General features: G+C 42.5%; 2 protein-coding genes across 2 annotated transcripts; one reads left to right on the forward strand and one right to left on the reverse strand.

Annotated features, from left to right (window-relative positions):
* Nucleotides 1-1,885: 1,885 nt before the first annotated feature.
* On the reverse strand, nucleotides 1,886-11,441 carry stmn2b (stathmin 2b). The gene is made up of 5 exons (XM_070984678.1): nucleotides 11,282-11,441; nucleotides 5,379-5,474; nucleotides 4,995-5,167; nucleotides 4,193-4,384; nucleotides 1,886-3,752 (listed from the first exon to the last, which is right to left on the reverse strand). The coding sequence occupies exons 1-5, from the start codon at nucleotides 11,298-11,300 to the stop codon at nucleotides 3,693-3,695; spliced, it is 540 nt and encodes a 179-aa protein (XP_070840779.1). The 5' UTR covers nucleotides 11,301-11,441; the 3' UTR covers nucleotides 1,886-3,692.
* Nucleotides 11,442-13,669: 2,228 nt separating this feature from the next.
* LOC139345635 (Y+L amino acid transporter 2) lies at nucleotides 13,670-27,100 on the forward strand. Its single transcript, XM_070984379.1, has 12 exons — nucleotides 13,670-13,798; nucleotides 16,555-16,908; nucleotides 17,308-17,483; nucleotides 17,931-18,073; nucleotides 19,057-19,182; nucleotides 19,845-19,989; nucleotides 20,340-20,463; nucleotides 22,079-22,182; nucleotides 22,300-22,396; nucleotides 22,543-22,692; nucleotides 23,408-23,591; nucleotides 24,413-27,100. The coding sequence occupies exons 2-12, from the start codon at nucleotides 16,780-16,782 to the stop codon at nucleotides 24,505-24,507; spliced, it is 1,473 nt and encodes a 490-aa protein (XP_070840480.1). The 5' UTR covers nucleotides 13,670-13,798; nucleotides 16,555-16,779; the 3' UTR covers nucleotides 24,508-27,100.

Consider the following 27,100-nt stretch of genomic DNA (forward strand, 5'->3'; position numbering starts at 1 on the left):
CCTGTGGCTTTATCAGCGTCTTTTGTGAGTGTGTGACTGTGCATTTGCATGTCTGTTTGTTTCAGATTGTGCGTATGGGTGTGAATGTGTTATTGTGTGAATGTACGGTATATGTGTTTACTTACTGATGCCAGCAGTAGTTTCTATGTGTGTGTGCGTGTGTGTGCACTCGCAGTACGTGGCGACGCCTGGTATCAGATGAGGCCGCTTGTTTCTCTCAGCAGCCCTCTGTGTGTGCACAGGAAACCATTAACAAGGAGGGGATATCCTGGACAATAGCAGCCCGGCTGGCCCCGTGTGCTGCGTGGGAACTGGAGGAGGAGGAAAGAGGGAGGGACGGAAGGTTGGACCAGGATGAAGAAGGAGAGGATGGAGGGATGGAGCGTGGAGTAGGATGTGGAGGGAAAGGGGGAAGAAAGAAACGGCACAGGGGGATCAAAGGAGAGGGCAGAGAGAGGGACTGAAACACTGTGAGAAAGGAAGTGTGTAGAGAACCGTTTTGTCCCTTTGCCATCGTTTCACCAGCTGCACCTCCTGTTCTCAGCTCCACATGCCGCCAAAATATCCCTAAACTGTCCACTCTGTCCTTCTCACTATGATGTCTCTCGCCGTCCTCTTCAACCTTTTCCTTTAATTACTGAGGATGATGCAACGTCAGGTAGTGATGTAAGCTTCACTGCAGCCAAAACCACAAGGTCAGAGATTTTTAGTGGAGACGGCTTGTCTTTTGGCTCCCCCAGCTGGTCATAAATGGTACTTCATCAACCAAAACCCTGGAACAGGGACATTAGTGAAGGGCTAAATAACACAATGCAAAAAATATCCTGTTACAAGCAAAAGCTCTTTTCATTTAATGAATTAAACATAGAAGAGCTAATAATGCAGAGCGACACCTTTAAAACGTTGAAAGTGTTATATTATTGTGTATGTTATATTATTGGATTATTATCGTTATTGATGCTTTAACTTGTAAGCACTATTTTAATGTTACACCTCATTAAGGTGGAGCTTTTGTCATATTTTATAAACTGATTAATTGTTTTGTATATGATATGTGAATCTGCAAAGTAATAACTGTATAACTATACTGCCGAGGCATTTATAGAAATATTCTTTTGCCGTTAAGTTAATGTGAAATATGCACATAAATGAGTGAGTGGAAGTGATGAGTCACATGAATGCACTGAGCATCACTAGACTCATCAAATTAGGCATCTGAAGAAATATGATCAGTGTTTTAGCAGACTTCCCAGCATGCATTGCTTGAGAGTTAAAACCCTCCAGAGACCAGTCAGTTTGGTAATTTGATTTAAAGAAAAGAAAAGAGAAAAAAAAAAACGCAACAGGAACTTATTGTGTGTGATAAAAATGTTTTCTAATGAACAAATCCTCATGCTTGCTTTTTGTAAATATGACTATAAATCTTCTTCTCTAAATGGGTCTGGTGTAATGAACCCCACTGATAATGTCCCTCTTCCATTTAAGTGGACCAGTAAGCCGTAGCAGTGAGCCAGCATCCGTGACGACGGGGCCCTGAAACAGGTAAAGCTAAATGGATCACAGCCCTTGCTAATAATAGTAACTGCATGTGGTTTTTGTGCTCTCATGTGTAAAAATGTCTGCCTTAAAAAAGATCAATTGAAACTTGCTCTGTCTGGGAAATTATTCCAGGCAGTTTCCATTGTTCTCTGATTTTCTAATCTTTTACAAACCAGATGAATAAATGATTAATTAATTCATCATTAATTAAACGTTAGCTGCATTAATCTACAATGAGCTGTGTCTCAACACACTGTTCTACAGGAAACTCAGGTGGAACTACCTGAACGCTACACCGCAGACACGACTGATGCCAGCGCCTGAAAGAACTCACTCTCGAAGCCCGTTTCATTCACTGAACCCCAAATCTTTATTAACCACTGCTTGCTCACAAAGATATACGTGGAGAGGGGGAAACACACGAATGGACAGAGGAGAGAGAGAGAGAGAGAGAGCGAGAGAGGCGGGATCGTCACTGTGATGTACTCGTGACAGCTGTTACACACTGCAATGTGTTGGTTCATATTTCAACGGGTCATAATCACATGGCACAAACATTTGCTTATCTGCCCACCCTTTCTGAAATACACACACACACACACACACACACACACACACACACACACACACACACACACACACACACTCACACACATCTATGGGCCTACCGTGCGTGTGTGACCGACAGGGTTCAACCTCAGGCTTCAACACCCCTGGTTACAAACTATTTGGATGCTTAAATACACTCATATACACCTTTACAGACGGCAATACTGTGTTCATGGATCATTGTTGCAGCGATATCTGTTATGGCTTCAATATCTTTCTTGTGCCGACCTTTCAGTGGCATTTACAGTGTCTTGGAGTGAAGTGCAATGACTCCAGTAGGCGCTGATGATGTTTAGCACTACTCTAGCCTCTATGAAATGGAGGAAGCTGGGATTTTTTTTGGATTCTCTCCAGCAGAAGATTCACAGTCTGATCTCAGGTGGAGTTTTTCGGCCCTCTTCAGATGCACTTAAACTGCAGTTGTGTTGAATATTACGGTAAAACGTGATTGGAAATGTGATTGGAAGCTTGTTTCTGTGGAATGTAAGAAGCCCGCCATTGGTCAGGGATGTTACGTGAGCTTTCCGGTGCCAGATTTAACGAGCATCTACTGAGCTCTGTGCTATGATTGGCTGAGTGCCTGCCCATGTGGAGAGCATGTGAGTGAGTGCTTCGACAGTATGTATGCATGTGGAGAGATGGAGAGGTTGCAGACGGAGGGGAGGAGGATGGGGATGGGCTCATTAAATGCTATAGTGTTCTCCTGCGGTACAGTCACCATCTACCTCACAGGAGTGGATGTGCAGCGACGGCCTGCAGTCCCCACAGAGAGCAAACTGCCCCCTTTCCCTCTGCCAACTTTCCTGCACATGTCCCTTGCTAATTGGAACACTGGCATAAACTGGTTGGAAAATCACTCGGACCAAACACTGATCCAATTCTGTATCTGCAGGGTCAAATGAGTGAGTGCCCACTCGAGGGGACGAGGGAACGGAGCCAGGATGCGGGCCTTGTGAGGACGCAGCCAGTCGCAGCAAACATCAGCTAGCTGGCAAACTAACAACGAACACCTACGCCTGAAATGGTTCTCAGGCTGAAATGAACAAACATGAAAATGAACAAATCATTACATCCATATTTACGCAAGGAGAGGAAACTTATATAGAAAAATGGCACACTGCAATCAATACTTTTGCTGCTTGTATCGTACTGTATATAACAAAAAAAGAAGTATTTACAAAAACCAATACCCACTGTCGCTTGTCAATTTGAGTTTTTTTTTCTTTTCTGGTCATTTTAAACGGAGCAAAAACATTCTTTTTTTTGGGAAGAGTGGGTGGGAGACATTAATTTTCCTTTTTTTAAATTCTTTTTGCTTTTTTTTTTTGTCCACCCCCAACCCCATTCGAACCTCCCACTGTCTCGGGGTGGCGTCTCAGGCTGTGGTAGTTTCATAGTAGTATGGGGGAGTATGGCGGGTGGGGGGTGGAGAGGTGGGAACATGTAGGAAAAGGTGGCGAGAGGGGTGTTCCTCAGGGTTGGGGGTGGTGGTGGTGGTGGTGGGGAGGGGTTTGGGGGTGGGACGTAGAAGTTGTTGGGGCTTCTCACGCTGTCACTTCTTCTCTCAGCTCCTTGTTCCTGCGCACCTCCTGAGCATGCCTCTCCTAGAGAAAACACAAACACACGTTGAGGCTCTCGTGTTTTTCCTCACATTTGTTTTTCGCTCACTTCACCATTTCTCTGCTTCGGCCTTTGCAGTGGCGACTACCCTCAAGCACAAGACTACATCTTTGTTGCTGTCAAACTTCTACTTTCCTGCATCTTCTCCTGACGATGCTCCATCTATGGAGGTCAAGCCAATAGATCAGCCCCCCTTGCCCTTTTCTTCCTCTTGTCTCCACCTGCGTGTCTTTCTTCTCAACTTCCTGTCACACCTTGCATTTTCCTAACCCCCCCCCCCCCCCCCCCAACGAGACGCCAGTTGCACCAGCACTAGCTTAGTTCAGACTTAGTGTAGCTTTAGCGTAAGTGTGCATTTTTGAGGTTTTGTTCGCAGAATTTCCCCTGGCAGTGTGATGAAGACTTGGATGCTCCTGCTCCTCACCCTCTCCTGCAGGCGCTCCATAATGGCGGCCATATAAGCCAACCGGTTCTCCTCATTTTGCTCCATCTTCATCTGGAGCTTCTCCTCGGCCATGCGGCTGAAGTTGCTATTCTCCTCCATGGCCTTCAGCAGAACGTCGCGCTCGTGGTCCCGCTTCTCAGCCAGGGCCCGAAGTACCTGCGCCTCCTGGGACTGGAGGAGGAAGAGCGAAGGGCAGCAGAGAGAAGGAGTCAGAGAGCAAAGGGTCGATAGCGAGGCAGTGATTTACTCAACACCACCCATTGATTTTTCTCTAAATTTAAGTGTGAGTCAGAGCCGGTGCAACAAATCATGCTCACACATTAACGTTAAGCATAAAAATGTCTGTAAGAGAATTCCTCTTCACCTTCATCCTCTCATGGCATGTACTCTAATTTATATGATATACTGTATGTTTGACTCACAGTATTGGACATCTGGTGTTAGAAAAATCCGTCAAACTGTGTTATTGATTGTGTGATTGATTTGTTGTTGGGTTGCTGGATTTGTCGGCTGCTTGACTGACTGTATTGACATTTGAATCAATGAGACGCAGGAAGTTTAGATTTTTCCTGGTCATTTTGCAGTCGCAGTAGTCAATATGATGCACAATTTACACAACAACCAGACATCAAATTAGATGCAAAGGGAAATACTTATTACAGCATTCTATTAACATTAATTAGTAAAGGTTGAATTTCTCTTTTTGTTTTGGGTCAGAATTGGTTTAGTTTTGAGACAGGCAAAGTGATATCTGGTAGCTGGATGCAATAAACATCCTTACTCTCCTTCGGTCCTCAGCTGCCTCCAGTTTCTTCTGGATGTCGTCCAGGGAAAGCTCCTTCTTTGGGGGGTTGGTGATGCAGTGGGTAACATCAGACACAGGGGAGGACGGCTTCAGGATGACCTCAAAGGCCTGGCCTGAGGCTCGCTTATTAATGGGCTTGATGTCCATGTCTGCATGTGTGTGCATTATGGAGAAAGACAGACAGACAGACAGACAGACAGACAGACAGACAGACAGACAGACAGACAGACAGACAGACAGACAGACAGACAGACAGACAGACAGACAGAGAAATCCTTTGTTTTCCACGTGTGACTTTTCATTCAAGCGTGTTTGATAAAGAAGATAAAAATAGAAGCCTTCAGTCTGAGTACCACGTACCTTCAAAGTCGCCCATGATGTTTTTGCGGGTGTCTGGGTACAGACAAGAGCAGATGAGCGAGAGAACTGAGATCTCCTTCATCTTCTCTTTGTAAGCTGTGGAGGTAAACATGACTGTGTGTTACACTCGCAGCTGCATGTAAACAGTGTCCTGCTAACACACATGCACAAACATAAAATATCATTAACCTAGTAACATACAAAAAGATGAAACACTGGTAACCCATTTCTACCTCCACAGGAGGGCTTTGATGTAAACACTTAATTATTCGTCAAATCCTCCAAAAAGAAAACTCTTCAAAGGAAGTCTTGTGGAGCTGAACTGCTCTGGGATTTGTAGGCATTTTGTGGTTTTTGTTTTCACAGAGTCGCGAGGGGAGCAGGAGGGATGTGTCCTCACTTGGCCTAATTTCCCCAACAGCCAAGATGCTGTCTTCCCGACAGGATTCTCCACACATCATTAGCTATGCATTTAATTTTGGCCTATTATTTATTAACACCAGCCAGACAACGCCCTATTGGCTGTCAGCCTCTCCATGGCTAAAACCAAAAAACACCAAAGATTAGTTTTAGCTTTTCAGGTAATTTAGACAGCGAAGAAAGCAGGATTTATGACAGATATTCAGATATCTTGGATGGATATCTTCTTTGTCTGTGGCTTAGCCGAGGGTTTAGCTTATCAGCACAACGCAGCAATACGACTGTCCACCGCTGGTCCATTTATGGTCCAAAGCGTTAACAGCACTGAAGCAAAGCCGGCATCAAATCATTGCTGTATTTGGCAACCTGCTCCCTGCTCAATAGGGAGGGACAGAGCGCTCCAAAGGGCAGACAGAGGAAACACAGAAAAGAACAACCAACCTTGTCTAACCTTGATTTCTTTTTATTCCTGTGTTCTTGGCACCTACTACTTTGTAATATGAGCCCAGAGTTCAGCAGCAGTCCCTGCAGGGAGAACGGCAAAAATATCTGCAACACGCTGCAGGCTGTGAAATATTCTGCTTTTAGCACATGGCTGCTGTGTTCTGTCAGTGCACACCGCCCCACAGTGGAGATTTGCATGCCAGCCGTCATATTATGGCAAAATCCATCACCCAGAGCACGAGGCCCGCAGGGCTGAAGTGTGCCACGTTGATTCATGATTTGCAGGAGGCTACAGTAGCAGAGGCAGAAATGAGATCTGCTTTGAAAGAGCTTCTCTGTGGTGGGGTACGGTGTACAGTATGATTAATCCAAATCCTCTTCCTCACTCATATTCCCCGCTCGCTCTCTCTTCTTCTCTCTGTGTCTCGCTTTCTGCCCTGCAGACTGGCAGACGCCACAGTAATGTGATCAACTCTCAGATGTAGCTCTCACTACTCTCTGATGGCCTTGTTAACCCCTTCCCTGAGGAGGAAGTGGGAGAGGGTGGGGAGCATGGTAGGGGGTGTGCAAAAAAAACAGAGAAATACTGGAAGAGAGAGGGGTTGAGTAGGAATGGAGATAAAGGTGGTGTTTGGTAGAGAAACAGAAAGTAGCGAGATGAAAGGAAAGAACGGATGGAGGAAGATGGAGAAAACACCGGGGTGGGGCTTCGCAAGGATAGTAACACCTTTCTGATATAAACAGTCAGACAGGAGGATTAAAAACCAGCAAAGGGGGCTGCTCCCAGTGGGACCTGCAGCCGCCATCAACTGGCCCCAGGACAGCCTAATGGAAGCAGCCACCTCAGGTGGAGAGCACTTTAATTTGTAATTAGCGGACTGCACCACTCCTGCTGACAAGAGAGGGGGAGCAGAGCTTTAAGAGGGTTGTCACAGGCTCATTAATCGCTGTGTATATGTCAAGACCCCCAGCAGCCATTTTATCCCACACACAAGCCCACTTGACAGCTGAAGACTCAAACAGTGAGCACTTCAGTGGAGCAGGTAATTTGGGTTAAGTGCTTATGGAGCAGATCAGCAGAGATTCTTGTTTGGCGTTGCCAAGTTCTGGGTGGGGCCACTTCTGAATTCAACAATCTATTCAGACTGAACATTTAGATCCAGATTTCTATTTCAGGGCTGCAACAATTTTGTTTTTTAAACAATCAATTAAATTCATTATTTGTTTGATTAATCAGTTTGCCCTTTGCAATTTCCTTAAGTCAAAGGGCCTTTCACAAAATGTCATGTTCTGTCCAGCTAACAGTCTAAAACCCAAACATAATCCATTCACAACGATAGAAATCCACATTTGAACAGCTGGAACAATCTAATGTTTGGCATTTTTACTTAAAAAATGACTAATCTTTGCAGCTTTATCACAGTTAGTTTAGTTTTATTTGAGGTGAGTAAAAATCTTGGTTTTTACTGCATCAGAGTACGTTTCATGTCTTTGCTGTCTTGGAAGATAAGCACTCACTGTAAATTGAAACTGCTCTCTAACTCAGGGCCGTGGAGATTTTCCTTTTATATGCCTAATCAAAAATATATGAGATTCTTCATTGTGCAAAAATATGAAATTGCTGCTTTATTTCTCCTGAGAGAAACGATCTTCTCCTTCTGTAGTAATAAGCTCATCCCGAGTGGCTCGGGCGCATAACAATGACAAATGATCCACAATGACACTCCACAGAAGGAGGCGTTCAAACACGAGCAGCTGTTTAAAGATCCCGGCTGCGTGTCAGACATGCCGGGTCAGCTTCTTCTGTCGATCTGAGCCGAGACAAAATAATTTCAGACGACACCTCTTCAGCGCTCCCTCACTCCTCCGGCAGGCTGGTTTCAACCAGTCTGCTCTGCATCCTCTCAGAGAGCTGCTCCTCCTCTACCGACCACAGACACACAGCCAGCACGCTGCACTTCCTCTTTCAATCCATCAGCCAAAGAGCACAGATCATCAATATCTACTGTACCTCCTCCCCCGCAAGCATCCCTCTTCACCACCACCTTCTGCAGGCCCAAGCCTCCGTTTCATCTGTTGCTGATGTATTCTCCCTCTCAATCCCATTTTCTCATTCTCCCTCTCTATTTTTCTCCTGCATCTCCTGGGAGCTTCAGTTCTGCTTTAGCACAAACCACCACACCTCTATTTAGTACTTTGCCTCCTTTATTTCTCTAAACCACACTCTTCCTTGCTTCTTTCTTCCTCTCTTAAAGCACCAAACCCTCACTATAAGAATTTAGTCAGAGAACGGTGATCAATTGATCAACTTATTGCATTTTTGCTCAAAAAACATCAAAGATACTGCTGTCAAGGCTGTGAGCAAAATGCCTATGAAGGCTTCGTGTATCACAGTGTTTCCTGCCCTCCTGGCTCCTATAACCTCGCAGCAGAATGGGCTTGGCATCTGCGTCCGGCACATACGGGCCCTTTACAGCAGGGCCACCCAGCAGCAATATAATCACAAAAATTATGAGGTTACTACAACAGCAAAATTGGCTATTAAAGGAAACATTAAGGCGCCCAGAAGCTCAGGGGCAGAGCCAGTAATTGTAGGAGAGATGGGCAAGTTTTCCTGAACCACACCCGGTGTCCATCCAAGGAGGTCAGTGCAAGGCTGCAAGATCATTTTCAATGAATTCATAAAGCTTCTGGTTGATAGAATGTTAAATAACTCAGAAAACCTCAGTTTCATAAAGCCCAGGATGATGGCTTTAAAAGTCTTTTTTGTTCAGCAATCACTCCAAAACCCAAAGATTTTCAGTTTATTATCACATAAAATCAAGCGAAGCAGCCAATCATCGCAGTTGAGAGGCTGAAATAAGGCGTTTTTTTGGTGTTTTTGCTTGAAAAATGAATAAAATTTTGTCTGACTGATGATCAAAATTGTTGGCTATTACATTTCTGTCAGCACCCGATTAATTCCCGATCAGTGCATTACATGTGCAGAAGGAAACTGTGTCACAACACTTAAGGAGCAAATGGCTTTCTGCTAAACTGTGCTAAACTATGCATCATGTACAACCCGAGGAGCATAAAATTTGCCAGACTAGGGCACTAAAATGCCTGAACTGTCTCACCCAGATGCTGATTACCACAAATGATGAACAGATCATGAGCGCAGGACATACCATCAGCACTGGATTGATGTCACCTCTTCCTTAAAGAGCAACAGTCATCTGAACCAGTAATGGGAGTGTTCTGCATTGATCGATGAGACCCGGTGATGAATCAGGATGAGCTATGAGTCCGAGAGAGCTCCATGCACATTACGACAACAGCGATGAAGATAATAAGATGAGAAATATAGCTGAATTTGGCCGTGGCTTGAAAATTGATGGTGGAGTGAGGAGCTTCTGTTTCTGCACACAAAGGAATTGATTTTAGGGAAATAGCTGAACGGCCACACCTAATCGGATATGACAAGTGTGCATGATAAGGATCAGGAGAAGTGCTTAGAGGCCTTAATGCACATGGGAGTGGTTCGGAGCGTGAGCTTGTTTTGTAGGATAGTTGACACATCGTGTAATGTAGAGGCTTTAATGTGTTTCTACTCTCAGTTCTCCTCAGAGGAATGAAAAAACACACATTCACACACACGCAGGGGCGTTCATCCTGCCTCACAGTGCTAAAATACTAAGAGCCGACATGAACTCAGCGACCTGCTGGGCGCTGACTGGCATGATGGCTGCTGTCTCCCAGAGTGTCTGCTCCCTGCCCATCCCATTCTGCCTGTCCACAGCTCAAATCATGGAGGAGAGGAGAAGAGGAGGAGGAGGAGGAGGAGGAGGAGGAGGAGGAGGAGGAGAGGGGAATAAATATAACAGTCAGGGTTTAGTTTCAGGCGTCCCTCAGCGCAGACACCAGGACCCTTGCTGCTGTCTGTCTCCATGCCCTTCCATCCATCAAGTGTCTGGTCAGCCAGAAAACAAACAGACTGGGCTGGCCACGCACAAACACCCTAACCCTAACCTCAGACACGGGCACGGGCGTCTGTCTGCAGGCCCGAGACGGCTCACGGTCACATGTTCAAATAATCAAATCCTCACAAATAAAAATATGTCACGCCTTCATATGGAGATTCAAAGGTTGACACAAAAACAAGGCCTAACATCTGCCACACGGTGCAACCTCATTTTATTTCTCCCCTATATATACTCCTGTGGCCTGGTAATAACACATTTATCGAACATAATAGGCCATATTCACAGTCTATAACCTTCCTAATAGGATTGGAGTCTGATCTTTCTGAGACGACGTTCATTTTCATCGCCAGTCGTAAATTCTTCCCCTCGACTGCAAAGCAGAAGAAGGATGCTCTTTTTTTTCTCCTCTCTCTCTCTCCCCCCTCTCTCTCTCTCATTCATGCCTTTAGCGGTCATCCACAAAATTGGTTCAGCAGGCTTTACATTCCAGCTACATAAGATGGCCCAGTTTTAATAAGGAGATTTGCCACGGTGAAAATATTTCACACCCTGGAGGGCGGCTGGCTCGCTTTGAGGGGACCGGAGATGTTGGGTGGGGTCGCTGGCGCTGCATTATGCCGCACGGCTCTGAGTCAGGCAGGAAGGGGCAGGTGCGGCAGGCAGGCATCGACAAAACGCTGCTGTGAGAGGAGAAATAAAAATCGCCTTTCTCCTCTCGATATGGATTCACTCCTTTTAATCCTCCTGCTTTCGGATGAATAAAAATATGCGTCACTCATATGGCCACCTGAATTCCAAACTGGCTCGTATTGATCAGCAATAATTTGGATTCAAGATCAGCCAAAAGGCACAAAAATTACTCTCGAAAGCCGAACTAAAGAGTGAAGAGCAGGAAAATGCTGCTTCAATCACGCAACTTGATCTAATAGACTTGCAGAGGAGTTTGGCCGCTCCCTCTCATCAACCCTCAGCATCCTTTTGTGCCATGGGTGTCGCCACAGCCTCTCAGCATCCTCAAACCTGTGAAGCCGCTGTTATGTCAGAAAGAAAAAAAGGATGAAGTGCAAAACTCACCGATTGCGGTCTTGGCCATTTCTGTTCGGTGGTGCCGGGGCGGGTTGACCGGAGGAGTGTGCGTCGGTTGCTGGATGCTGTATCTCGGGGTGAAGGGACTGCTGGTAAGGCACTGAGTCAGCAGAGACGGGGACTGCCGGTGCGCCTGGTGGTCTGTTATGTGCTGCGTCAAGTCAGCGGAAAATAACTAGAGCATAAACGGAAGTCTGCAGACCTTGCCTTCAGAATAAAAGACAAACGCGTCTCATTTTAGACACCGATCGGCACAGTGTCGTTCAGAAAATAAGGTCATGCCAACCCTGATATGATGTGTAACAATAGTCACATTAAGTAGCAGCTATTTTGATAATTGATTGACAGTTTTAGTCAATTTTCAAGAAAATTAGCTTTTTTTTTTTTTTTTTTTAATCTATTGGGTCAAGTGAAATTAAATGTAAAAATACATCATGTCATTTTCACTATATGAAAACATTTTTATTCCAGGTTAAAGCTCGTGGTGACTAATTATTTGTTTTTCAGCACATTCCTCCAGAGGGAGGAAGAACTTTTTTTCTGTGAGGTTGGGTTGTGTTGACTGAAGGAGGTATCCTTCTCGATGACTGATTGTCATTTATTTTATTTGTATCATCTCTTTTTTTTATCCCTAATAAATAAATAAATAAATAAATGTTAGTGTAGTTTCAACACCATAAGATAAATCCAGAATTTTGGTGTTCTGTGCTATTTGGTACAATAAAACCAACCATCAAATCGTGCCATTCGCCACAGCACATCCGAGCGTTACATTAAGATGCACCATATTTTAAAATCCTTTATTGTGAAATTATTGACAGGAAGTGTCTTAATATAATCTGATTGGCTTGACAGTGGGTCAGTAATGAGCCTTGAAGTTCCTCCTAGAGCATATTGGCTGCCACAGTCCCCTGACGCGCCTCTCCAAACCAAAGGCCTGACAATTGCAGTGTCCCCTCGCATTGGGGAGTTCAGGCCTTCAACATTGTGGGTGTTTCCCTCTTTGTCTCTGTGGTGATGAGCAGAACATCCAGGCTCTCTGTCCATGGTGCTGAAAGAGGAATGATGGCTCTTAAAAGGATAACATATTGATTTAGCATACTTTATTTTTAACATTTTCAAATTTTTTTGCTTTGAGGTAGCTCCTTACAAGCCTAACCATGTAAGATGATGCCATTTTAGGAGAAGAAGTATAAGCAGTTTACCTGTCTTCATGCAGCCTACAGCATGGTACCTGCAGCCTAAAACATCCTATCTGATCAAATGCACGGTTAACTGGCTGTATCATACCAGTAATCACCTTTTTGTAAATGCAGAAAATACTGATGCTCAAATCCAGATGGGTGGAATCATTAAAAGAAATGATCACTAGGGGGCAGCAAATCTCAAGTTATATGAGCCTGAGGAATGCACGTCATGTCAATTTTTTTTCACAATAGCCTTTAGTATAGAATAATTTATTGTACAGCATACCATACAGGCCAAACTTCGTTCAGACACGTTTTACCAACAACTGACTCGATGTATGAGAGTACATTTAACTCTGAGAGTATATGTAAGCAACACAAAGTAGCACCAGAGTCCCTACAACTCCAACGTCATGTTCCTTATCAAAAAGCACATGTTTGCACATATAACAAACCAGTACACTGTTACTGCTTTATTTAAAACAGTGCATAAAAGTCAAGTGTAGCTATGACCTTATGAATGGTCACTGATTAACCAGGACAGGGTTTTAAAACAGAAGGAACGGAAATAATAAATAAGTGGGACTGGTGCAAACATTCAGACTACAAATAAGCCACAACAACATATGAAACAAGGTACAAACTTACAGTGCCAAACACAGGACAACTGTGCAAGACTTTAAAAACAGAAAACCTCAATATAAGTGTGGAGGAGGCCTCTAACAATGATTTTTAGAAACTCTGTTTTTAATTTAAAGAAGTACCCAAGTGCCTCATCCCCCAACACGATAGAGTTCTTAGTCGTCAATATTCATACATATTCCTTTTCCAGAGTAAAGTATCCTAAAATAATGTGTTTTGAGTATGAAATACAGATTTGGCAGACCAGCAAACACATTTTTTACTATCTTAATAAAGCTGCTGCCAAATCACAAAGACACACCTGTGTGACCGCGTCACTGCGCAAATACACCGAGATCAATGCGCTGACCCATGAAGGACCCTGTTGTAAGTATTAGTGCATGTGTGTCCGTTGGTTATTGCCTGTCGTGCAATGGAAACAACTTTACAGTGGTTGTCATCGATTAAAATCTACTTAGTATTAAATCTGATAAGCATTAGTCATTTATTGGGTGTGTAATTATCTGTCATCGCCGCGGTGGCGCTCGGACTGACGGACGGACGGACGGACAGTGGGTGGTGCCAGACATCCTTTGGCGGTTGATGATGAGGAAGGGTTAGCTTAAACGCTGAGGAGCTAAAGTTGGCCACATGTGTGGCTCCTTGCTCCGCTGGACGGAACACCAACACGACAGAGGTAAATAGTAACTCTTATATTTTATTTTTGGATACAGACATTATGTTCCACTTAGAAATGATGTCCTGAGCTATGAAATGACATGAAGGCGAAGCGTTTCAACTCGAAGTAACGTTAATCTTTGCCACCATCATTAAACGTTAGTATAACATACAGACGTTAGCATGTACATCAGCGGCATCATGCAATGTGGAGCATCAGTTGCTTTACAGCTAGCTCTGTTTGCTATATGAGCTGCCGCACATTGACTTTAAGATGGATACTGCTCCCAGTGTCAGCTAGACAATTAGCGTTAGTGTGGTGAAACCGTTTGATTGATCCCTCAAAATCCTCTTGTGTGTGTGTGTGTGTGTGTGTGTGTATCAGGCCAGTGCTAACAAGGCGCTAATGATTTACAGAAGGCGATGATTTTTGGTATATCAGAGTGGAGAAACGGGAGCGGCTGGTTTGGTTAACAGTACTGTGAGGGGACACAGATGGATTTATGCGTGTTTAGTTCAATCTTGAAGTGAAGTGAACGTTGAGACACACTGTGACAGTTGTCCGTGTCCACGTTTCACGTCCCCCAGCGTATCCGCACCGCGACCGCAGTCTGTTCAGGTTTTAAGGAGGAAAGTTGGGTCTGGCATGAGAGGACGCTGTTTCTTTATGTGTAATGTGTTTTTAACAGACAATACCTCTGTGATACTTTACTGAACGTATTCCTTATGAACACGAGGTGTATGAACCGCAAATGTGGTTGAGAATGATGGGAAATAAAATCGTTTTCTCCCCAGAGATGTCTCTTGAGCTTGTGTACAGGGATAGTTAACTGTAGCAGCCATGTTGGCTCAGACGGGCCGTGCAGATGCTCGCACATTTCATTGGTCTAGTCATGGGGTGCGGTGTTTCCCCTCGGCTGACTATCCGCTCCTGTCCATGTTTGGTTTTCGATTTAAGATGTTAACTTGCGATCCGGCTGGTTCATTCCCGGTACCGTTATGTGGGCTTTGGGTATGGGTCCATACCTATCATACTGTTTAATTAATAAGATGTATGCGCCGTGGGAACGAGGCTGCGATCATTCTTCTATATGCAAGGCAGCTCCAGGCTTGACTTAAACATTACTTCTCTAACGTTGTAAAACAGAATACAGTAAATAAATACATCGATATAACTATACTGAAATGTTGTTTGATAAACAACAACACCAATACCCAGCGATTCAGTCAGTATAGGACCAATATTTGATATCAGTACCAGGAACATGATGTGGAACAGAGAAAAGAAGTCAGATCTTAGCAGCTGTGCGCCATGGTCCTGGGGGGCTGTTTTAGTTATGTCAATATCATTATGTTTGTGTTTCAAACATGTAAAGAGCATGGTGGGTTGGGCATGAGGGCGTATATCTGAATGTAAGGTGCACTGAACACATAAACACTGCTGTTTAAATGTCTTTAGCCAGCTGTTATATTGATATTTTTCTCCTTATTAGTTTAACATAGATAAAAGGTTTTGAGCAATAGTTAATGATTAAAACTTCTGTTTGGTTGATGTCCCCCAAGTTATGCATGCCAGGGAATACTCTTATAAACATTTTCCTTCCAGATGGCCTTTGATTTTCTATTTGTTTTCCTGTCTTGAAATCAGTAAGTGCTGCTAGATCATTATTGAAACATAACCGTACAATTGGGCTTTAAATATTCAGAAAACCCTTTTTTCTTTAGGGTCTCTGCTGTCAGTGCCAATGAGGGCTGGGATGTGCCTTTTGTGTTGACAAGTTAGAGAATACTTACAGTATTAATCCCAGGCTTAAATACAAACGCCTATGATCAAATGTCATTACTCAGGTAACGTATCCAGGTCACATGATAACATCAGGCGTACGCTCTGTTGTCTTTGGATTAAAACACAAAGGTGACTTTCAAAAGCACATTCTTTGCATACAGTGTTTTGCTACCAGAACATCGTGGCACAAGCTTGTACAACACACAGATGGAATTATCAAACCCTCAACAACAACAACAACAACTAGAAAATGTCTGCCAGCTGACCCGTGGCTTACAGAAGTGTTCGTAAGATTGCAGAAGCAATAATTTTATGTCTCCAAACTGGCAAGGGCTGAGGCTGGGAGCATTGTTTTTTCAGGTTGTGCTACCCTATTCTTGTGAACAAGATATCTCAGGAGTGCCTGAGTTGTGATGAGTGATGAGTTCTTCTAGTTGCTCACAAATGTTCAGTTAGACTCAAGGATAAACTGATTAGATTTTGGTGATCAAAGGTCATTGCCACTACACAAGACACTATTTTGGCCATAACTCAGGAATTAATTTGCTAATTATGGACTGAGGAACAGGGAAGAGGAGGCGGGACATTCGACTGGGCTTGATATGACATATTTTTAAATGAACTTTGACAGCTTATTTGTGATTGCCAGTGTTGGGCTTTGTTAAATTGTGATTGTGATTATTATACAATCAATTGCATAATATATTTTTGGGTTGTTTCTGTTTTGTCTCTGGTTGTAAAAGCCTGGTTTGTGGTTTCTGTAGCAGACTTACTTACGGGTTCTTACATGCAAAGCACTTCATAAAACTAGGATGTCATTAACTTTCATTCACTCATTCATTCATTCATTTACTTATATGTAGTTGCCTCATTGCCAAGTTTCCATTAGTTGACTTAAGGGTATACTACATTTACTTGGTTTAACTGTTAAAGCTCCTGACATGTGTGAAGTGCGTCTGTGATATGGTGTTTTCTTGTTTTTCTTTCAGAGTGTACCAGTGGAGAGTTACCTCATGGATTCAGCAATGGCTGTTTGACACTCAAAGTCCCTCTCTCTCGTCTTGGTCCACACACCTCTTTTCTTTCTATTGTTCTATTCTTTCACCTCGTCTCAGTTTCTGGTGCTGCTGGAACCAGTCTGTATTCTTTATCACTCCCCATCTCTCTCCTGTCACCTCTTCTGAATTGAGGCTGAAGGCTGTAAATCCCTCAGAATGGTTGCCGAGGCAGACTCGGCTTCTCAGGGCAGCGGTGTGCGGCTGAAGCAGGAGATTTCCCTCCTCTATGGGGTCTGTCTCATTGTGGGGAATATGATTGGCTCCGGCATCTTCGTCTCACCTAAGGTAAGAGTCTCTGCTTTTTTTTCTTTTCTTTTTTTTAGCTCAATGAATTTGTTTTCCCTCATTCAAGTTTCTTTTTCAGATTGACAAAATGGTTTTGAAAAATGTTACAAAATGCATACTATTATTTAAACTTTGCTAAATCTCTATTCATTGAGTAATATTAACTATTTGTTTTACAGTTGTTGTCTCATTTACTGTTCACACAAAGGTTTGAACAATCATCTACTGTATATTTTCAGACTGTCCCGTCCGTATGGTGTTATATCGCTGGCCTTGGTGCCATGCTTTGCTTTCACAGCTTTCACACCTTCCTAACCAAACTGAAAGAAACAAGCAAATGCCCTGGTCATGGTTAACCATAATAAACCAAGTTCTCTACTCTCATTTGTTATCCTGCAGGGGGTTCTGATGTACACGGGCTCATTTGGCCTGTCCCTGGTAGTGTGGGCCATTGGAGGGGTATTTTCTGTGTTTGGAGCATTGTGCTATGCTGAGCTGGGTACCACCATCCGTAAATCTGGTGCTTCCTACGCCTACATCCTGGAGGCCTTTGGAGGTTTCTTGGCTTTCATTCGGTATGTTGTTGTTTTGTTCTGTCTGTAAACAGATCGTTTTAACACATTATCCTGTAAACAACACACAGTAGAAGCTCAATACAACTGCACGTTTTCTTTAATGTCCATCAAACATAAAGTAAATTATGGCTAAAATGAGATTTGGTTCATATCGCTTGTAGAAATGGTTCCCTTGGGGTAAACCAGAGGAGCAGCAAATTCAGTACGCTGTTATCCCCTCTACTGTATGTCTGGCCACTTTCTGAAGACTTTGATGAAAGGAGTCAGTTCACTAACCAGATATATTTATTACTCAAGCATGTATAGTACTGAGATTAAAACTGAGAGGATTATATTCCTAGTTGTAGCAGTGTATAAATTCTGGCATTATTCATTGTTATTTTACTTAAATTAAATAAAGATATGTTATTTATGCCTTTTAATGAAGACCTATGAATTCTGCTGTAGACTGTGGACGTCACTGTTGATAGTTGAGCCAGCTTGTCAGGCAGTAATAGCTCTGACCTTCTCCAACTACCTGGTCCAGCCCTTCTACCCAAGCTGTCCAGCCCCCTATCACGCCGTCCGCCTCATCGCTGCTGTCATCATATGTAAGGCTACCCTCACTTAAATGCTCTACTTAACCTGTTGTATGTGTGTTTGCATCAGTGGTGAAAAGGTGTGTGTTGTATATGTTTGACAGAAATAGTTTTGTGTGTAGCATCACTGTTAACATCACTGTGGTTAACACACCCATGTGTTGAACAGAATTAGGACAACCTGTCCTCAGATAAAATGAAACGCGCTTAACTTGTTCTGCTGTCAGACTGTGTACAACATAGGTTTTTAGTATAGGTTCTTTTGCACCCTGCACTGACTGACTTTGCCCTTCGCTGTTAATTGTTGACATTAACCTGCTGTGCGACTCATGTGAAGCTAGTTGAAGACTGTTGTCTGTTTGAGGAGTGTAGAAGAAGCTCAAGCACACTATGTGAAAGGAATGGCATCAGTGATAGGCCACATGTATTTCAAGGAAATGTTGCATTAAAATGTTCTCTGTAGCTATTATTAGCATCACTACTGGTACATGTTGAACCACACATTCCACTTAATTCTACCTTACATGTACTGTGCTCAGGAAATGACAACCCTAAAGATTTGTGATAATACAGGATGAAGAGCTTTACAGATATAGCAATGTTGACATTTCTGTTCAAGCTTAAACCAGTTGAGTGTGTTTAGGTACGGTATGTCAAGTCTTTTGCATGCAGACTCATTAATGGTGTCAACATATCAACGGGCCAGTCTCCAGCTAGCTTGACAGTGAAAATCCTCGGTTAGTTCTTAACACCATGGATCAGTAGAGTCTGTGCTCTTACCACATGTAAATACTGCAAAGCAGATTCTTCAGGTTGAAAAGATGAATTTACTTATGCCCCCATCTCTCCTCTACTGTTTCAATATACCAAATCCTGCTCTTGGAGTCCTGTTTTTATTGAGTTAATTGTAGAAATTAATAAGAGTGAGTGTTCATCATTCAGTATGTATATATATATTTGATAATTGGCTAACTGCTGTTTTCTTACTCTATCAGGTCTGCTGACTTGTGTGAATTCTATGAAAGTGAAATGGGGTGCTATTCTTCAGGTCATCTCCACTGTAGCCAAGGTCCTAGCCCTTATCGTAATCATCATTACTGGCCTGGTTAAGCTGGCACAAGGTAGGGTGTCCGGTCTGGCTGTCTGTCAAATGTAGTATTCCAATACCACTGCTCTGCCTTTGCTGAAAACTGAAAGAATGAAGAACTACTGCACTGATTAGGATCAATCAATTTAATTGAATCATTCAGTAAGTCAATTTAGCAAAATTCCATACATGGTTAAAGTTAAAGTTCATGGAAGGATAATGGATTTTGGTAATTCGTCAAAAGCACCCCAGTCAGGCAGTATCAGATCAAAAAGGTAAATATTTCAAATGTTTATCAGTACCTCCTGCATCTATGCTCCAATTTTGATGCAGCTTGGACAAACTGTGCACTTTGTACTGATTGGCTAATAGGTAATATTTTGCTATTGGACTAGCTTGCTCCAAACACTACCCATAGTAAATGGGTTTGTTAAAACTGAATGTATACATTTCATACATCTTACATACAAATAATTATTGAAATTTTATTTTATGTAATTTTTTTGGATTGGGCTTGGCATTTGTTATTGATTTTTTTGCCATCTGTTTTTGTCCATTTCTGTTACTAAACTGGATCAGACATGTATCTTTTTAAAATATATATAAAATATACAGCATGCTAGTTATCTGATTATTGAAAGAAAGAAATAATGAGGACATCCGCTGGATTCATGTAGCAATGCTGTGTTGTTGTAGGTTTTGACCAGAACTTTGAGGATTCATTCAAAGGGTCCAAGCTGAACCCTGGTGACATGGCCCTGGCCCTCTATTCGGCTCTCTATTCCTACTCTGGCTGGGATACACTCAACTTCATCACAGAGGAGATCAAAAACCCAGAGAGGTACGAGGTCTGGTGTTTTAGAAATATATCCATTTGCATTCTTTTTGGCAATGCTTTACAAACAGTTAAATGCATCACAGCTACAAATGAACTTTGAAAATTTGTATCTAGATCTCCTAAGGCTTTTTGTACTACATGTGTTTGTGTTGTAGCCATTATTTTTCTCAGCCCTCTACAATGATAATAATAATATAACCCTTAAATGGTTTTTGTATCTGTCATATATTGGAAAAAAAATGATACTTTGGAAAATACTCTAAATACTTTGGAAAATAGCTTTTTTCTTTTCAAAACATGTATTTGCCCAGTTAAGTGTTATTGATAAACACTTTTCTCCTTCTCCATTGTAGGAATCTGCCCCTGTCCATCGCTATTTCCATGCCTATTGTCACAGTCATTTACATCTTGACTAACATCGCTTACTACGTCGTCATGGATGCCGACAAAGTGCTCAGCAGTGAAGCTGTTGCTGTGGTGAGTATCTGAAGATGACTGTGGGCCCCTTGCATGCTAAAGAAGCTGTGCAGTCTGGCTGCGTGCACACAAATGTCTACCCATTAACTCTATTAATACATCACAGGAGTTACCCAAATTGACAGCATCTGCTCAGCCTCATTGGGGCATCAGGTTTTGATCTTTCCTTCCCGTCTCTGCTGTCCTCTCTTTCAGCCTGGCTGGCAGCCAATGGCACCAGTATCTGGTTCGGTACTCCCTTCTGTTCATCTGTGACTGTAAAAGTCTAGTTGATGACAGGAACCTCATTTAGCTAAAGAGGTTAGCGCCCCACACAGGAACATGGGGAAGCTGATGATGTGATTAGTGTGGTGGAAATTCTTGTGAGCTGAAGGAAGGAGCTCACTGGGAGACTTCAGATGTCTTATGCAGAAGTGTTTATTGCAAGTTTGATGCATCAAGGAGAAGTTGATGTGCAACCAAGGTAGTGCCACACCAAATCCTGAAGATGTCCTTTCTAATCGGGTGTATTAACACCCCCAGCGTCACTTGTTCTCCCTTCTACTCCTTGAATTATTTCTTATTATGGATATTCTATACCTATCTTCTACATTTGTGGTAATCTAATGGATAGTTAAAACCAAGCAATAGCTCCCCTGCTGTCTGCTGGAATGGTCTCCAAATATTATGTTAATGTGTGTCTGTCTGAGGTATCTGTGTTGTCCAACCTTGACACCTTTGGACTCCTAACTGTACAGAAGGCCTGGGAAAGAAAAGTCTTTCATAATTAGTGTACTGGTGTTGTACTCAGGCTTGTTGGTAATGGTATTTGATAATGTTAGAGTACTCATTCTAATGGTCCAACTCGCCATGGGAAGTGTGCTGCCTTGGATTTGAGGTGGTGAGGGACACAGCAAATAATACTTGACCTCTGTCTGTTAGTGGATTTGTCATATTGCAGATAAGATAAGAGAAGCCTTTAATGATCCCCAGAGGGGAAATAGAGTTGTTGAACTTAGACCCTGTTTTTTACAGACATTTTAAAGCACATCTTTATTGTGAGACCTGGCTCACTAATTTCTCAGACATATCACTCTGCAGAGAAGTGCATATCAGTTTTTAGTTGTTAAGTCATATGATGACATCAGCATTGAATTGAGCTCTCCGCTCAGTCTGCATGGTCACTGACCTGAGGAATCCTGCTTTTACTTCTTATGTGTAGATGGCCTGATAGCACCTGTCAGAGTATGTGATTAGGTAATGCTAACTAATAACTTTAGGAGATTAAAAGCAGTTACAGGTAGCCAGAAGCAGACTGTTGTTGTTTTTTTTTTTTTTTTTTAGGAACTACATTGGCCTTTATTGTCAGAAGTGTTACCTCACAAGGCAAAAGGAAGGAAACACATGGGTGTGTGAACATGTTAGTCAGATAAGTTAAAACGTCTTTTAGTTATTGACACACATCAGTATGTACTCAAGTCCTCTTCTTACCAGACCTGAAATTTGAATTGTGTTTTACAGATTTAAACATGCGTCATCAGGATCTAGTGTTTTCAGTTGTTTTTACTGTTATTTGCTATGACTCCTATCAGTCAGTTCGTGTGAGCAATATGCAAATTGTTGAATGTCTCCTCAGACATTTGCAGATGAGGTGCTGGGCTGGGCTCGCTGGCTGATCCCTTTGTCTGTCGCCATTTCCTGTTATGGAGGCCTCAACTCCTCCATCATCGCTGCCTCCAGGTCAGTAGATAGAAGCACACATAATGATTAGTTTTCCGTATGTAGGTTTGCCTCAGTTTCCTACAAAGTGAGCAAACATGTTGAATTGTTTTCATGGTTTTTGGTTTTCTCCTGCAGGTTGTTTTTCGTTGGTTCCCGAGAAGGCCACCTACCTAATGTCCTGTGCATGATCCACGTTAAGCGTTTCACTCCAATTCCTGCCCTGCTCTTCAATGTTAGTATCACATGCTTTTGTGAGTTTTGAAACGAAACTGTATATTCAGTTGGTTTTCATCACCTCTGGATGCTCATATCCCTCATGCCTATTTATTGCTAACTCAAAGAATGTTTCTTTGTGTGTCTTTCATCATCTCTTTTCAGGGTGCCATGTCTCTGTTATACCTGTCTGTACCAGACGTGTTCCAGTTGATCAACTACTTTAGTTTTAACTACTGGCTGTTTATTGGCCTGTCAGTAGCCAGCCAGATTTACCTTCGCTTCAAAGCTCCTGATCTGCCCCGACCAGTTAAGGTAAGAGGACAGATGCAGCACGAGTACTGACAAGCATATATACATACCATAGCTTATCTGCCTTCTAGGCAGATGAGTTTCTCAATGCAGTGTTGTACAGAAGGTAGACATATGTAACCACAGAGACAATTATGTGTCTGTGAGAAACGCAGACATCTTGAAACCTCTGAATCACATTGGCAAGATGTGCTGTTGGAAAATTAAACCATGCATAGTTTGCTATTATTGTAAGTATTTTTAGGATACACACCACTCATATCATTGATGTAGGTTGGAAGTAGGACATAGGTGAACAGAGGTAGAACAACAAAGGTAGAATGTTCTCCTCATCAGTCAGTGGCCTTCCTGTTTTCTTATAGCAGTGAACAAGTAGAAGATAATTTAAGCCTGAATTACTACATTGTTCAGCTGGTTCTGCACAGATGTACAGTTGTGTATCATCTGCGTAACTATGGGAACAGACATTGTGCTCTCTAAGTTCACTGAGCAGCTGATTAATAGTGGAGACTGATATTCTAGTTCCCAGCATTCTCTCTGATAATCTTGGAAAAGTGATCCTTTCTTACCAGACGTAGTGCTTTGTTATAGGCAATCACGGCTTCATTGAATATATTACAGTGGATTTTGAACCCAGTTTACCTCCATTTTCTTTCAGCTGCTCAACAAATTCTCAAATTGCCCTCATTAACCTGCTCTCTCTCTCTGCTCCTTGCAGCTCTCTTTGTTTTTCCCGATCGTCTTCTGTATATGCAGCGTATTCCTGGTAGTAGTTCCCCTCTACAGTGACACCATCAACTCTCTGGTGGGAATTGCTGTAGCACTGTCTGGTGCACCAGTTTACTACATTTGCATTCACCTGCCACCCAGCTCCAGGCCACCCTTCCTAAAATACATACTGGGTAAGAGGCTTCAACTGATGTTGCCTGCATGACTTAGAAAGGGTTTTTGTCGGCATAGTGGTCATGTTTTCACTTTCATGAGCATTCAGCCACCGTACAGAGAACCATGGGTACCACCAACATGAAGGACTTTCTAAAGGTTTAAATTTCATTTTTCGATTCATGCACAAACAGCAGTGTAGAACCAGGAGAACATTATTGTAAGTTCAAAGCTGCATTGATACCCGGTTTTCTTAGAAAACAATAAAATTCAAAGTCCTGGGACATACAGTAAGCTGCAAAGAAAAATTCCTGTGAATGAATGTGGCTGTGTGATGTTATTACAGCTCACTTCTGAAAGCAGATTACTAGTTTTAAGTTGCATGTAGACCAGATCCTATAGGCACTTCTCTTCTTAGTGTTGCTAAGAGCTGAATGGTGATTGAGATTAGTGTTTCAAAGTTCAGTGTACAGTACTATATAGCTGCTGTAAAGGCTCCTGTAGTGTTGTAGTGCTATTGAGGAGTAAGAGAAAGCTCATCTGTATTCATCCTCAGCTGGGAAACCTGGCTGTTACAAGGTCAGCAATAAGTACAGATGAATAGAGAAAATAAAAGAAATGCTTATCAAGAGGTATATAAAACTGAAATGTGAATAAAGTAGTAGTAGTAATAAAAATAGAAAATCTACAAGGCCATTTGGTACCTCTTCCTGACACAATTAACCTTCTGCTAAAACGATTAAACCAGTAATGCTTTAAGTTGCAAAACCAACGCCAGTATTTCAAAGATCATCTTGAGTGCAAACCTTTTTTGATTTTCTTTTTTTTTTCGTCCCTGCAGATGAGATCTCTCTGTACACCCAGAAACTGTGCATGTGTTGTGTGGCCTCGTCTGATATTGACCTGGACAATATAGACCCAGAAAAGATCGAATGACGGAACAGCAACAAAAGCCTCGGGTGGGATGCTGTACAGATGGATGGAAGAGGAAGACTGAACACAAAGGAGGCTGTGAGCTGCAGACAATCAGGATTTAGATGAGTTTAGCTTGATTGAGTAAAGGGAGAACAGTGGAGAGGTGAGCTCATCACACCTCTCCTCCTCCTCCTCTTCTCTCACACGAGCCATAGAAATAAAGAATTCAAATTTTATACACGATAACCCTCCAACAAACAGCACTGCACAGATTAACTCAGCGAAACTCGTGCACAATCACCTGCTCTTGCACAATGCAGTGTTGGTCGGGCACTTACCTCCATGTGTGCCCACACACTGCAACTCACACACACACAAGCTGACTGAAAACCTCGGGTGACACTGCAACAAATGGAAATTAACGACCTGATCCACAGGGAATTTACTCAGTAAAGATGCACGCACGCGGTATCTTAGTCACAAACACAAGGTTGTTCCAGAAAATTTGGCCGTGTATTACATGTGTTGGATTATATCTCTCATGTGAATGTGAAGGATGAGCATTTAGGGGTTTCAAACCAGTGGCTCCAAACCGTTTTCGTTTGTGACCCTGTAAAAAGACATCCCACAGGTGGCCAGTTCAACTAGTTATTTTTCCTTGTTTGAGCATCTTTAAGGGCCTTAAGATCATGAAATAATGCATCAGCAAAAAGCAAAATGTCAGAAAATTTAGGTTTCTCGCGACCCCGCACATTTATCTCACAACCCAATGGCGTGGGTCCTAACCACGGGTTTAAACACTGAAACATTTTGATGGGTTTGCGTTGACATCAGAGAGGTTAAGTTGCCCGTGAGTGGTATTCATAGATGTATTACAGGTCTGGATTTTCAAGGAAGAGTTTCTACATCACCTGTATGGGTACAGCAGCCAGATGGTGTCCAGAAACATTGTTCTTGGACTTTTTTAAAATGCCTGCTGCAAATTTGCACATCTTGCATTTTCAGTTTAGTTTTACTACTCCATTTGTCATAGAAAAGCTTTATTCTGATCTTTTACTGAAGTGACGGACCAAATGGACAGGTGTCGAGGGTTTGTCATAATAAGCTAGTTCAGAAGGAGGAAGAGATTTTCTACTAGTGCTGTTTTTCTTTCAGTTAGGACAAGCTTGTTTACATGTCAGGTGACCTTGATTGGTTTTATTTTGAAGTAATCCTTCTATGAGTATGATCATGAAAATGTTCTCAGCTCCATCCTTTATAAGTATCTGTAGGCCTGTAGTTGATTTCTGGTGCCTCCTAGTGGTAGCTAATATTAACTTCCAGGGACTAGCTAGAAGTGTCCCCAGCTTCATTCAAGAGTACATGTGCAACTTTATTTTATGATGTCACTCTTACCTACTATTACTGTTATGTGGCTCTGTTTTCAGCCACTTACAACACACACTAGTGAGAGGAATGTAACTAAAATGTTATGGCTATCAAAAAGGTTTTCAGAGTTTAAGCTCATGTAATGTGTGTGTGTTTGAGAAAATGTACCTGCTGGACTCCTCTGGGTAATGTTTTACTTTACAATGTGGTCTTTGTAGATGCAAATCTCAGGATCAACCATGCTGATGTGCACATGTGGCTGATATTTATGGTTTTTTTTTTTTAACCCACTCTTGTCTTAACAGTTTGTATCACACATAGGATATTTAGTGTAATGCTGCCTTTTAAATATGTCACCACCTTGGACCATGTGTTCTAAATGCATAACCAAAGGTCTTAAACAGGCAGATGGTCAGACCATCTTTGTGCTCACAGAGTGCATTGAGCCCGTAGCAAAGTGTCTGCTTCCTAGTGAGAAAATTATAGCTGTAGGGTGTTATGCTACAGGTAGGAACAGGTGGTGTGGTGTTTGCAGTGTACAGTAGTCCTTTTGAACTGTATGTGCCTTCTGTGAGTGTCGTCTGCCAAAGGAGATTTTCAATTTTGTAACGTAACTTTTGTGTACAGTGTCTTAAGCACAGTCATATTGACACGTCGCTGTAGGGTTTGCCAAATATTTATCAGGTGGTCAGTTCGCTAAAAATGAAGCAGCTTAAGATGGTGTAGTTAACGTCAGATGGAAATATTCCGGCCTTAAACTGAACCATCTCGACACAAAGCACCTCCACAACACCAGCCGACAGAAGCGCACAGATATTTGTTTCATGTTGCTTTCTCTGGAGTCAAAGTCATCATTTAAGTGTTGGGTGTTGTTTAGAAGAGAACCACCTCAAATCTGCAGTTAACAGAATATTTCGGTGTATTTGCTTATATTATCACGTTATGGACTTATATACTCAGAAAACTTGAATGTTGCAGTATAACGTATATTTCACGTGTTTCATTGGGTTTCAGATGTGTGTGTGTGTGTGTGTGTGTGTGTTCCGGTTGGGTTGTGTTTGACAAAGCTGTGTTTTCTGTATTTGTAGAATTGTGTCTTAAGGTACTTGCTGTACTGACTTTTTATTTATCATGTTTTGGACAAACCAAATGGCAACATAATGCTTTTCAGTGGAGGAGGTCGTGTTTGCTCAGACTGAGGCAAGAACTTGTATTGTTTTATTTGAATAAAGACAAGTACAGAAAA

The sequence above is a fragment of the Chaetodon trifascialis genome, chromosome 17 (assembly GCF_039877785.1).
Source record: "Chaetodon trifascialis isolate fChaTrf1 chromosome 17, fChaTrf1.hap1, whole genome shotgun sequence".
Lineage (NCBI taxonomy): Eukaryota > Metazoa > Chordata > Actinopteri > Chaetodontiformes > Chaetodontidae > Chaetodon > Chaetodon trifascialis.

Excerpts from the sequence above, each read along its gene's own strand:
- stmn2b (XM_070984678.1), bottom strand. Across the intron at positions 5,168-5,378 it reads CATCATGGGCGACTTTGAAG|ACATGGACATCAAGCCCATT; the intron begins GTACGTGGTACT and ends ACACACATGCAG. Across the intron at positions 4,385-4,994 it reads CAGCTGAGGACCGAAGGAGA|TCCCAGGAGGCGCAGGTACT; the intron begins GTAAGGATGTTT and ends TTCCTCCTCCAG.
- LOC139345635 (XM_070984379.1), top strand. The coding sequence starts at position 16,780 with ATGGTTGCCGAGGCAGACTCGGCTTCTCAGGGCAGCGGTGTGCGGCTG. Across the intron at positions 17,484-17,930 it reads GGTTTCTTGGCTTTCATTCG|ACTGTGGACGTCACTGTTGA; the intron begins GTATGTTGTTGT and ends ATTCTGCTGTAG. Across the intron at positions 19,183-19,844 it reads CCTGGTTAAGCTGGCACAAG|GTTTTGACCAGAACTTTGAG; the intron begins GTAGGGTGTCCG and ends GTGTTGTTGTAG.